The sequence below is a fragment of the Podarcis filfolensis genome (assembly GCF_964270895.1).
Source record: "Podarcis filfolensis genome assembly, chromosome: 8".
NCBI classification, from domain to species: domain Eukaryota; kingdom Metazoa; phylum Chordata; class Lepidosauria; order Squamata; family Lacertidae; genus Podarcis; species Podarcis filfolensis.
This window is the reverse complement of record NC_139611.1, coordinates 9,389,120-9,402,620: the sequence shown is the minus strand read 5'-3', so window position 1 is coordinate 9,402,620 and position 13,501 is coordinate 9,389,120. Positions and strand designations below refer to the sequence as shown.

At 47.8% G+C, this 13,501-nt stretch overlaps 2 protein-coding genes across 3 annotated transcripts in view; one reads left to right on the top strand and one right to left on the bottom strand.

Moving 5' to 3' along the window:
* FAM131C (family with sequence similarity 131 member C) overlaps positions 1-13,501 on the top strand; it is a 569,848-nt gene that overhangs the window by 174,947 nt on the left and 381,400 nt on the right. The window lies entirely within an intron of this gene.
* FBLIM1 (filamin binding LIM protein 1) lies at positions 69-12,136 on the bottom strand. 2 transcript variants are annotated; one of them, XM_083629597.1, is made up of 9 exons: positions 11,906-12,136; positions 8,341-8,587; positions 7,322-7,485; positions 6,541-6,652; positions 5,860-6,029; positions 3,356-3,534; positions 3,041-3,158; positions 1,407-1,929; positions 69-1,368 (listed from the first exon to the last, which is right to left on the bottom strand). In XM_083629597.1, exons 2-8 carry the CDS (start codon positions 8,579-8,581, stop codon positions 1,816-1,818), a joined length of 1,098 nt encoding a protein of 365 aa, XP_083485723.1. In that variant the 5' UTR covers positions 8,582-8,587; positions 11,906-12,136; the 3' UTR covers positions 69-1,368; positions 1,407-1,815. The 2 variants fall into 2 exon arrangements, with proteins under 2 accessions (XP_083485723.1, XP_083485724.1); XM_083629598.1 differs by lacking the exon at positions 11,906-12,136 and adding an exon at positions 9,341-9,631.

The window sequence follows — 13,501 nt, the reverse complement described above, 5'->3', positions numbered from 1 at the left end:
CTGAAGTGTCTGTAACCCGAGGCACCACTGTATATATTGGCTTGTAACATCGAAACAGAAGAAAGCCATTGCATTTGAAGTCAGGTTTAATCAAGTTCGCGTATATGTGTGGTAATTTTGACGCCAGCTACGGCTTCCTGATATTGTTTCCAGAGGGGAAAAACTCAAGTGAACATCAGCGCAGTCCAGCAGACAGACAGGAAAGATATCAAAAGCATACAAAAATCATAATAAGTCATAACAATCCCACCCCCCATACATTGTTTCTGTGCATTTAAACAACTGATTGGTACAAATATATATATATGATTAAGGCTGCAAAACAATTTTTGATACTGTGACAGTTTCAGGCTAAAATGAAGGTGGAAAGACCCTCTTCCCCATACCTAATAAATAGCCTTTGCCAGAACCTGCTATTAATGTAGTGTTGCCTTGTGCTGCCCCCTGGCGGATAAGATGTGTGTTAATGGGCTGGGCAAGGTGCCTTCAGTGTGCACAAGAGTTTTATCAGGCAAAATGAAACATTTGCCCAGGTTGATACTGGTGCAAGCATTTGAGTCACAATTAGGTGTTTCTCAGAGATTGGTGCTCCAAGCAAAACCAAAAGTATCACACAATAAGGTGTGATAGTCTTAATTTATACATTAACAACACAGCAAATCTACAGATGGCAAGGCCCAGTTTATAGTCCTTTGCTTGTGGTGTGTTCTGTATTTGCTCAAAAGCAGGCTTGCCTTCATGACCACATCACATGTTTTGAGCCTTGCCACTGAGATCAGGTCCTGGAGCTTAGCCTTTCGCCCACAGATTAAGCCTGATGCATTTGTGAGGTCACGACACACCTGAATTTGTTCCAGGCCTCACCTCCTTCCTTATCACCTCTTCAAGCAAGGTGGATGACAGCTGGGAATGCGGGCTTACATTGTTAAAAGACCCTGTAATAAAGCTTCCTAACAGCTTACTGTTCAGTTCCCCCCAGAGATCTCCCAGATAGAGGTGAGCCTAAGACTTATATCCCCCATGCTCAATGACAAGAAGCTACACTCTCAGCCCTGCCATGGGATTTCAGATAGGGAAACATAAACTCAGGAAAAGAAAGGTGCTTGTAAGGTTCTGCTGGTTTTATACCAATAGTCTTGCTCCTTGAACCTTGAGGCTTTGCTTGACTGACGAAGCAAAAGGTAGGGAACAAATCCCAAGTGAAGAAGTTTGGAATCCATCAACCACCTTGCAGCTGAACTGCACACACATCCATACCGTGTTCTGGCTAAAAAGAGTTCCACACATTATATATCTAGCAATTGGCCCTCTTTGGAAAAAGATGCTCATATATTACACCAGTGGAAAGCAACTGGCAGTGGAAAGCCACTGACACCAGTGGAAAGCAACTGGCAGTGGAAAGCAACTGCAGGGGGGGGGGGGGAATCCCGCCCATGGATGATTGACAGTTGACCACCTTTCACACGTGCCCTCTAGTGGTAAAAAAAAACACACCCTTCTCCTGGCTCAGTCTCTCTCCCAGGAGAGGCATTGCACTGCTACAGGCTGTGACAGCCAAGGCCACTGGAAGGAAGAACAATGTGGTAGGGGGAGATTCCTATAACTCCACCCTAGACTTTTAGCCAGCCTTGTTGCCAACCTTTGCATTACACACAACCCCAGGACTAATCCCCAACACTGAAAGGTTCCCCCCCACCCCAAGGCTCAGTTGAAAGTTAACAGGAGAGGCACAAACGGGGACGTCCAAATGCTGAAGCACACCACTGCCCGGTTCCTGTGCTGCAGCGTCTGGAAATATGCTTGTGCTTCATTTGCTCAGCAAGATGATTCTTCAGTGTGTCTGATGTGGCAGGACTTGCAGAGGAGGTGGCTTCCCAGAGGGTAGCAGCCCTCTTCTGTGGGTTCTGGGGACAGCAAGACCCAACATCTCTGCAGAATGAAAGGAACAAATAGAGTGTTTGTCTGTGGTTAGCATCCCTTTATGGGTAGGGTTGTAGCTCTGTGGCAGAGCACCTGCTTTGCATGCAGAAGGTCCCAGGTTCAATCCCCGCTGGCAGCACCCCCAGGTTGGGCTGGGAGAGACCCCTGCCTAAAACCCCGGAGAGCCATTGCTGCCAGTCAGCATAGACAATACTGAGCTGGGTAGATGGTCTCACTAAATATAAGACAGATTTCTGTGTTCCTGGGTCACAACAGTTTAAAGCTATTTGTGCGGACCTTCTCTATACAGATCCCGAACACCTTATTACCAGTGTTAGATATGAAAGCTAGGAGCTAAATGGCACCTTAAACCTAGGTTATGGGCGCAACAACGGGATGTCTAGGCACACTTTTTTATAACAAGAATACAAAGCTGAAAATGAATGAACTGCAGCTAAAATATTATGTTCATTTTTCACGTGCTCTAGTCCTTCCCCTGCCTACCCCCCTAATATTAATATTAAGAGGGTCTTTTCTCTAGTCTTCAGAAACTAGCTGGAAGTGGGGAGGCAGAAAAAGGACCTCTTTTCCTTCCATTCTGCAGTTTCAGTCTGAAATCTTAGGTACGGTACTGCACCGAGAGCTCAGAAACTGCCCTAATGAAATTCCCTGTCGCAAAAACGTGTATAGAACAATGGAAGTTTCGAACACTGCTTATTACCTATTTACTAGTCCTTCAAACACAGTTCTAGTGCATTTGTTCATATGCCCCCTCTTTTGTTATAAAGGAAGTATCCATAATATTTTGTCTTGTCCACATTCATTTGGTGAGCTGCAACTTGGGAGTCCTGGAGATGTCGGGACCTTTCACATTCAAAATAGATGCTCCACCACTGAGCTGAGCTGCAGTCCTTCCCCTGATTCTCCATCTCTCTCTGTTATTCCTCGTTTACTTTTGATGTATGATTGAAAACCTTTGAATAGTATTTGTATTTCACATTTTAAAGAATGTCACTCGCCTTCAAACTTGGCTCGTGGTGATGATCTTGGCTAGTCTCCCTCCCACACACTTCACTGCATGACCTCAGCCATTGGACACCAAACCCTCTCCCAGGCTTACTTCACAGCGGTAGCAGTCCTCATGGAAGTTTTGCCCCATGCACTCTATCTTGTATGAGTCCCTTCCGTCACTGGGGATAATGGGCCTCTCACAGGCACTGCACACAGAAGCATACTTCCTGAAAGGAGGAAAAGACAGATTGTGACTGTGATTCCCTCTGCATGTCCATGGCACAAACTTTATCTTATCCCAAATACTTCTTAAACTCTGCATGCTTTGTGTGCGTCACTCAGAGCACCCCAGATGTCAACTTCGTTGCTATGAGGAACAGATTAAATCCACCTTTCAAGAAGTGCTTAGTTTTTATCGCCATACCTGTAGAAGTCGTCCAGGCAATGCACAGCATCGTCGTCGCCAGCAGCAAAGACCTCGTCACCAATGGCCCGGTGGCATACGACACAGGTGAAGCACTCCGGGTGGAAGCCATGGCCCATGGCCCGCACAATTTGATTCACGATTAAGGCCTGGCACTTTCTACACTTCTCCAGGGTGTTCTGGGAGGGCAGGATGTATCCGGAATGAAGCAGAGAGATGTTAGATTAAAAAAGGATGTGTACAAAAAATGGAAAAGGGGGGAAACCACCAAAGAGGAATTCAAACAAATAGCCAGCACGTGTAGACACAAAGTCAGAAAAGCTAAAGCACAGAATGAACTCAGGCTTGCTAGAGAGGTTAAAAGCAACAAAAAAGGCTTTTATGGGTATGTTCGTAGCAAAAGGAAGAACAAAGAAACAGTGGGGTCACTCAGAGGAGAAGATGGTGAAATGCAAACAGGGGACACAGAAAGAGCTGAACTCCTCAATGCCGTCTTTGCCTCAGTCTTCTCCGATAAAGAAAACAATGCCCGACCTGAAGAATTTGGAGCAAATGATTCAGCAGAGGAAACACAGCCCAGAATAACTAAGGAGATAGTACAAGAATACTTGGCTAGTCTAGATGTATTCAAGTCTCCAGGGCCAGATGAACTGCATCCAAGAGTATTAAAAGAACTGGCAGATGTGATCTCAGAACCACTGGCAGTCATCTTTGAGAATTCCTGGAGAACAGGCGAAGTCCCAGCAGACTGGAGGAGAGCAAATGTTTTCCCTATTTTCAAAAAGGGGAAAAGAGAGGACCCAAATAATTATCGCCCAGTCAGTCTGACATCAATACCAGGGAAGATTCTGGAGCAGATCATTAAGCAAACAGTCTGTGAGCACCTAGAAAGGAATGCTGTGATCACCAATAGTCAGCATGGATTTCTGAAAAATGAGTCATGTCAAACTAACCTAATCTTGTTTTTTGACAGAATTACAAGCCTGGTAGATGAAGGGAACGCAGTGGATGTAGCCTACCTTGATTTCAGCAAGGCATTTGATAAGGTGCCCCATGATATTCTTGTAAAAAAGCTGGTAAAATGCGGTCTTGATTATGCTACCACTCAGTGGATTTGTAACTGGCTGACTGACCGAACCCAAAGGGTGCTCATCAATGGTTCCTCTTCATCCAGGAGAAGAGTGACTAGTGGGGTGCCACAGGGTTCTGTCTTGGGCCCGGTCTTATTCAACATCTTTATCAACGACTTGGATGATGGACTCAAGGGCATCCTGATCAAATTTGCAGATGACACCAAACTGGGAGGGGTGGCTAACACCCCAGAGGACAGGATCACACTTCAAAACGACTGTGACAGATTAGAGAACTGGGCCAAAACAACCAAGATGAATTTTAACAGGGAGAAATGTAAAGTATTGCACTTGGGCAAAAAAAAAATGAGAGGCACAAATACAAGATGGGTGACACCTGGCTTGAGAGCAGTACATGTGAAAAGGATCTAGGAGTCTTGGTTGACCACAAACTTGACATGAGCCAACAGTGTGACGCGGCAGCTAAAAAAGCCAATGCAATTCTGGGCTGCATCAATAGGAGTATAGCATCTAGATCAAGGGAAGTAATAGTGCCACTGTATTCTGCTCTGGTCAGACCTCACCTGGAGTACTGTGTCCAGTTCTGGGCACCACAGTTCAAGAAGGACACTGACAAACTGGAACGTGTCCAGAGGAGGGCAACCAAAATGGTCAAAGGCCTGGAAACGATGCCTTATGAGGAACGGCTAAGGGAGCTGGGCATGTTTAGCCTGGAGAAGAGGAGGTTAAGGGGTGATATGATAGCCATGTTCAAATATATAAAAGGATGTCCCATAGAGGAGGGAGAAAGGTTGTTTCTGCTGCTCCAGAGAAGCGGACATGGAGCAATGGATCCAAACTACAAGAAAGAAGATTCCACCTAAACATTAGGAAGAACTTCCTGACAGTAAGAGCTGTTCGACAGTGGAATTTGCTGCCAAGGAGTGTGGTGGAGTCTCCTTCTTTGGAGGTCTTTAAGCAGAGGCTTGACAACCATATGTCAGGAGTGCTCTGATGGTGTTTCCTGCTTGGCAGGGGGTTGGACTCGATGGCCCTTGTGGTCTCTTCCAACTCTATGATTCTATGATTCTATGATAACTCTTGGGGTACCTTTCAACTCAACAATTCTATTAAATGAATCTAAGTAAGTCATGGCCATTAACTTCAATGGATTTACTTTGAGGAGGATTTACTACCCTCCCCATTAAAAACCGTAAGCCATAAGCCTGGAATCTACAAACAAACACTAATGGCACCAGGCATCCTTCTCTGGGGAGACTATTCCACAATCAGGGAGCCACCACTGAAAAGGCCCATTCTCATGTTGCCACCCTCCACACCTCTTTTGGAGAGGGAACACAAATAAGGTCCTTGGGTGTCTTGTGGACCTTGAGCCACAAAGCAGGGGAGAGGAGAAGAGGCAGAGATACGTACCTGGTAGCAGGTGACACACAGGGGCCGCCCCTCTTTCTGGTAGTAGCGCTGTCCCACCAGGGCACTGTGACATGTTCGGCACGTGAAACAGTCAGCGTGGTACTGTTTGTTCATCGCCTCAAGCGTGGGAGTCCCAGGAGAGATGTTTTTGTGACAAAAAGCACAGATATCTGGAAGAAAGAATCACATGGGCTTCCATCCAACAAAATTTTACTCATAGCAGACCCACTGAAATTAATGGGCTAAGCTAGTAGTGGACATTAACTTCAATGGGTCTACTCTGAATAGGACCAGCACTGGATACAATCCTGTATGTTTAGAGCCAGTGCTTCCCTTTTCCCCGGTCAGTCCATGGAACCTTTGCAAAGAGTATCACCTTGGAAATACAGGTGACTCTCAACATAGGTGTTATGTTCTGGGGATCACATGTAAAACCAAAACTGCACATGGTCAAAACACATTGGTTTCAATTGCAGGTAGGATTGCCAAAGTCATTTTTCCTGGACTCTTGCTCAATTTCCACCCCCTTTTTAATTTTTTTGCTTAGTACGTAAAGCTACACACACACACACTAATTAAATGTGCATAAGTTGTGAGTTACCTGTAATAATTCTATGGAGCCCCCAAAAGAACCAATTTCTACACATACATATTCCTTCTTGGTGTGCGGTTTATTCTCACCTTTTGCAACAGTATTCTCCACCTTCCTCTCTGTCTGATGCTCACCAGCCCAACCAAGTGTTGAAGTCAGAATTTTAGGTTGCCTCAGTTCTGCTGCAAAGGTTGAAGTTGTCTAGAAAACAGGAAGAAGTAGACTAAGGCAGGCTGAGCACCTTCACAATATATTTCTGGGTGGCAGAGGTTAGCTTCAAAGGTATGAGCAAATGAACCACAACTGATGCATTTAGGAGCTCTTGTGCCTTTAGTGAAAAGTTTACTTTTTGCAAGTTCAGACCACTTTATTGCTTCCTGTTGATCATGGTAGAAGATTAATAGCCTCTTTTAACAACCTCAGTGTCAGTTTCTGTCCCTGGGGTCAAGCAGGGGGAGCTTTACTAGCAACCCCTCTCTTTCTTTTTAAAGGATTAAAGAACCTTTGCTAAATGGGACTTATTTGTGAACAAACATTGCAGAAGGATCTTTGCCACAAGTAGAGATATTGCTGGATAACATAGACTTATATTAAATATTTGCGTAGATGTTCTAATTCAGCTTCCAGCTAATTGTAGGAAAACAATGCCTCAGCATCGAGGACCCAGGCAATAGTTGCTTCCTTATTTGAGCCCTTAAACCTTTTTAAGGGCTCAAATAAGGAAGCAACTATCGCCTGGGTCCTCGATAATAACAAAGAGAACAAGCTGATATGAAGTCATGTGGAACGAGTCCAAGAGAGAAGAAACTACCCACTTATTGCATTAAAAGGTGATTGTCCAGATAGATCCTTCAGCAGAAATAAGGTTACCTGCAAGGATGTGGGGGAAACTGATGTTTGTGTCTGGAGATCAGGACCAAGTGTCTCCACTGAGAAAGGTTTAGAACATGGTGGTGGTGGAGGAAAGATGCTATCCAGGCTAGGGTCCACTGCATTACAGGACAGGATGGGAGGAGTTGGCAAGGCAGAACAACCTGAAACAGACACAGAATGACAGCTGCCTTAAGGACTCAAAACTTGGTTTAATCATCTTTGTACATTTTTAAGACAAGAGGTTCAGCAACTCAAACTTGTTCAGAAGATATGCTAGGAGATACCAAGAAACCCCAACCCCTACTGCTTAACCCTAGATAGTGTGAGAGGCTAAGGGGTTACTCTTAAACATACTCTAAACAAGCTGAGGGAGCATTATTACTCTCCCAGATGCTGGTGCTCAGAACTGAAAGCAGGAAGGGCCCACAGGTCAGCAGTCGAGCCCCTGTCTTGCATGCAGAAGGCCCCAAGCTGAATCCCCAATGGCATCACCCAGCAGGACTCCTTGCCTAGAATCCAAGGCAGCTGCTGCCAGTCAGTGTAGACCATTCTGAGCTTGAGGGAACAAAGGTCTGACTCTGTCAAATGCAGCTTCCTCTCTTCCTACTACACTCTATGAAGGTACAGTTAAGGCACTTTGCAAACATCTATCGGAACACAGAAAGTTGCCTTATTCCAAGTCAGACCATCAAGTCCATCTAGCTCAGTATGGCCAACACTGACTGGCAGCAATAGCTCTCTAGGGTTTAAGGTAAGGGATCTTTTTTCCTGTCCTACCTGGAGATGCTGCCGCCAGGGATTGAACCTCTGCCACAGAGCTACAGCCCTTAGTTGAATGCTTGTATTTTTAATTGATTCACACTCCTGGCCCTGGATATGGGCTCCTCAGCTGAGCCTTGGCTAAAGGGAGCCCTTCCAGGACAAGGGTCTTGGCCAGCTGTCCTCCTGTCCTCTCTGTGCTTCCCCTGCACCTGGGACAGACTACAGCAATCACAGTGGATTTCAGTTCCTCTCACCTCCATTGGAAACGCCCACTGTCCCTCCATAGCAGCCTCTGCTCCCTTTAACAGCACCAGAAGATGTTTGGATCAGGGAGGGAGCAGCAGACTTCAATGCCTCCTTGGAGACGCTGTTGCTGGGTGGAAGTTGAGTCCTCTGTGACTTTGCTTCACTTCTCACCATGTGGTCCCTCCTGGGTGGAGTGAGGGTGATGAAGATGGATGAGGCAATCCGTTTCTCCACCTTGTTGGACAGCATTTTCTCCTGGGACAAAGAAAAGAGGGAGAGATGTTTGGGGTTGTGGTCCTGCAAGACCCCGTTCCCAGAATCTTTCCATCCCTCCAGCGGTTTGGTTATTTGAGGGGCTCGAATGAGCAAGTGAGAGAATGACATGGTGGGAATGGGTGGGGAAGTTTGGGTCTGGGAAAGCCACCCCCATCTCCTGCTGCAGGCTCTGTGAAGCCACCAGCCTCACTTTTTACATCTGCAAAACGTCAACGGCTGCATTATGGCGAAAGGAATCAACATTTTGGGCCAAAATTGCTCAACCAATGCTCCAATATAAGTTTGTTCCCTGTCCTATATGAACTGTGCATGTTACAGCAATTTTGCAATCACAGAATTGTAAAGCTGGAAGGGACCCAATAAAAGGAATCAAAATTAATTTGCATACTTGTGTTCTGTTGCATGTGGCAAAGGAAGGCAAAGGGCAACATTTCCCTTCTTGTTTCCTTTTCCATCCTCCCAGCTCCACCAGGCATTGCCCACGGAGCGGCCCATTTCATGAACACAGCTTAAAAAGGACAAGGAGCATTGCCTTTTTGGAACATGAAAGTTGAGAGTCTCAAGATGCTGGGTCCAACAATGGCAGATGCACAAACGAAACAAAACTACCATGCATGAAAAGCACTTCACAAAATTTAAAGCAGAAAAAAGTGGGAAGCAATCAACAACACCACAGAGCAGTCGCTGCAAAACAAGAAGCCATTTCTCCCTTTGGCAGTCCCGTGCACCAACCTTCCTTCCTCCTTTGCTTCAAAAAAAATCTTCATTCCTGGGAGCAGGGAAGGAAAGGAAAAGCTGTTTCTCTGCAGCAGAACAAGACCTGACAGACCTGGGAGCAGCGTTTCAACAGGAGGCCTGACGTGGAGCCAGCCAAGGGATTGCCACAGCCCACTCCTGAGGCAGCTGCTCTGAGCCACAGCTCTGCCTCATCACCATCCCACAAGGAATGGGGCGGAAGCGATAAGGAAGTGGGCAAAGGGCAGCCCTGCTTCAGGCAGGTGCTGGCTCTGAGGCTCGTCCCCAACGCCCAGGCTGTGTCTGCAGCAGTGGAGCTGAACAGCCTGGGTCTTTTTTTTACTCCTACCCCTCTATAACTTGCTAAAAGCATTCCTACGCTTCCCCCTACTGGGGTGGCATGTGAAAGTTTGTGGTTATGCATAGTTCTGCTCTCCTGTGCAGAATCGGGGGAGGTGGGGGAAGTGGCTGCCAGTTTAATTAAATACTTTACTTGTCCCCACCCAAATAACAGGGAGCCTGACCTTCTAATTAAACAAGCAGGCCACGCCATGCCTTGGGGTCTTCAGGCTTCTCTGGGCGACCATGGAAGATTAACCTGGACACCTCTTTTATCTCCCTGTCCCCTGCCACCCATAATTTCTGGCATTCCTCTGGCTTCTTTCCAAACTCCTGTGCCTCTTGAAAGGCTTGCAGCTGTCTAGCTCAAAGACCCACCATGACTATCTCTTTAGACTAGAAGCCTCCCTCATTTTCTGGGGGAGGCTACTCTGGAGCAGGGAGGGGCTATGAGTCAATTTTGGTTTATCTCAACTCCTCATTTTTCCAATATTAAATTCAGTTTTCCACATTTCCACACCAGTTTGCAATATTTCTTAAGAAGTCTTCATGGGAATTCATAAGCATATTAGTGTGAATTTCTTCTGTAATAGATGTGTTTGTATGCCACACTTCCTAATAAATGTATTTCCGCAAAACAATATTTATAATGCTACTCTGGATATTTGCTGGTTGGATGCATATATTCTTAGCTGGAGAGCTGCATTGCAAATTCTGGAGAGGTGCAAATTATGAGGGATTGCTGTGTTTTGGTTTACAAATTGTTTCAGAAAGTGTGAATTAGGTAAGTTCACCTTTAAATGTGAACTGAATTGAATTTTCTGTCCCTGTCTAGCTATGATGGCCAAAAAAATAGACCCCTTCCTCTCCAGCCACTAATTCTATTGTAACACTTTGGCTTGCAAAGGACCTAATGCTATATTGGCTGTGAAGAGCAGAATAAACACAATAAATGTACAAAGCAACATCATCATTATTATTATTGCAAGAGGATACAAAAAAATAAGATTCTGAAGGTGCTAGAGAGGTGATGCTCTGCCTTGCAACCTTGCCTACAGCCAGCCTGCGGGAGGGTGTGTGTGTCCCATTTTCAGGGTGAAGCCTCCAACACATTGGTGGAAAGCCAGCCACTTCCTCATCTGCCAATGGAAGAAGGCCTTTCTGCCTTGCCAAACCTCACAGCATGCACCCCATGTCTACTTGGGAGTAAGTCCCCTTTGTATTCTGTGGGGCTTCCTCCCCGGAAAGAGTGCCTCGGATTGCAGCCTTTGCCTCTTAGGACAATATTGGAGACACAAACTTCTAAGCTGCACATGCATGCTATTTTCGTTTTCAAAGTGCAGAGGTTTTTCACCTAAAGACAACCAACACCTTGACTTAAACAAGGGTACCTAAGTTATCACCTTACCAGGTTCACAGTCCTGGCAAGCAAAAGCTAGATTTTCCCTTTCCCAGATCATCGTGCAAGCAGAGAGAAGCATGGCCCGGACAAGGCCGCCACTCCCCCCCCCCAAAAAAAGAGAGGAAACGAGGCACAAGAGTTTGCAACACTAACGTTTTGTAGGGAGAACTGAAGTGGGGATACTCATGCTAGGAATCAAGACAGCCGTAGGCTTTCTTTGGGTAGGGGGTTGTTTCGGTGGGGGCCACTCCCTGCACGGAGGCTGTATCTGTGGAGGAGGAAGAGGCGCCCCCAGTGGCGGACCTACATTTGTGGAAGGGGTCCCTGAAGCTTGAACTGTTATGCGGGCCCCTTTGCAACCAGCAGCAAGTTTTGGGTAACCGCTGTTATCTTCTTCCACGACGGATCACCACACCTTTGCAACATCTGTGCAAACTTTGGGATCGTTGAAATACATACAGCAAAAAAAAATCCATCAAACTTGGCCTACTAGACCCAAATCTTAGAAGCAATGTAGACTAAATGGGGGCCCCTCCAGGATTAGGGGCCCTGAATTAGTTTCATCATAGTAGATCCACCCCTGGGCGCGCGCCCCCCATCTCCGCCCTGGCTCCCCAAAAGTCCTCCGGGACATTGAATGGGGCAGCTCCCGGCTGGATGGCTAGGCAGGCAGGGCTGTGCCCACGGGCGCCTCCTGCAGGGGGAGGCCCCAAAGAGCGGGAGACCCGCCGCGCCCTCCAGCACCCTTCTCTTCTGGCGGGCCGGGGAGGCTGCGGAGGGCCACCGACAAGGGCGCCGGACACCCTTGGACGCCACCCTACCTGGATCCGCGGCAACGCTGGTCCGGCCACTTGGTACCTGCCCGGCGCAGCGGAGAGGGGCAGGGAGGGAGGCGTGTGCCAACGGAGAGAGAGAGGGAGGCGGGCCGGGCTGGCGGCCCCCGGCTGATCGCGCCCCGGTCCCCGGGAGGGAAGGGTCTGCTGCTGCGTCCTGCTCGCCGTCCTCGACGGGCGCCGTCTGCCCGCTTCCCGCCCCTCCTCGAACAAAAGGTGGCCCCGCCCGCGCGCTCCCTGCGCGCCCCGCCCCCTCCGTCCCGCTACCTACCTGGGTCCGGGGGCTCCCCTCCTGCAAGCCCACCCCTCTCTCCGGCAAGCTCCCACATGCCGGCCCGGCCCGAGGTGGAGGAGCAGCCCGCGCCAGGCAGCCAGATCAGGCCACCCAAAAACGGGGCGCCAGAGGTCGGCTGCCTCTGCTACTGACTGGGGGGGGCAAGATGCAGCCGCATCGGGACTAGTAGTAGCCACGGAGAGCCTTAGCCCCACCCCCCTCGGCATTTGCGCCTTTGGAAGTCCTCTCCCCTAAGGCCAGCAGAAGAGACTTGCGCCTCCCTTGGACCAAAAGCGAGCCCATCTCGGCCAACATCTTAGGAGCCAACGTGTAGGGGCCAAGGTCCCTTCGTGCACCCCCCAAAAAAATATTTAGGCATTGCCATTCAAATGGTGTGTGTGCACTGAGTCATGTGATCGATTATGCAGGTTGGGGCTTACCTGGGCCCCCCAATATTTTATTCCAAGTTGGCACCACTGTCCCCAAAGCAGTGGCGTAGCGTGGGTTGTCAGCACCCGGGGCAAGGCAAGTAATTTGTGCCCCCTAACCCGTGGATTTGCGCCCCCTAACCCGTGGATTTGCCCTAACCCCAGATGTTGCGCCCGGTGCGGCCGGCCCCCCCTGCACCCCCCACGCTACGCCACTGCCCCAAAGACTTCTCCTGGACACACTCACTGATACCCTCTGCCACACATGGGTATCCAGGCCCTGCCGTTGAAGCCAAGGAAAATAGGTTTAAATTCTCTGAACCCTCTCTAGCCTGGGGGCACATCTGAAATCCTAAGAAACACTCACTAGCACCGCATTTCACAGAATGAAAACCGGCAATCCTCAGACCACACAAAACCTCCTACACCAGGCATATGCAAACTCGGCCCTCCAGATGTTTTGGGACTACAATGCCCATCACCCCTAGCTAACAGGACCAGTGGTCAGGGGTGATGGGAATTGTAGTCTCAAAAAACATCTGGAGGGCCGGGTTTGCCTATGCCTGTCCTACACCCTACTTCCAATGTATGCAACAACAGCAGCAAGAATACTTATAGCAAAGTATTGGAAGACACAAGATTTACCCACCCGGGAAGAATGGCAGATGAAGTTGATGGACTATATGGAACTGGCGGAAATGACTGGCAGAATCCGAGACCAGGGAGAAGAGTCGGTGGAAGAAGATTGGAAAAAGTTTAAAGACTATTTACAGAAATATTGTAAAATTAATGAATGTTAGAAAAATGTGGGAATGAAGTTATATGGCTTTAGTAGAAATGTTATAAGGAATTAAGTATAAATAGATTATTAGAGTATTAAAA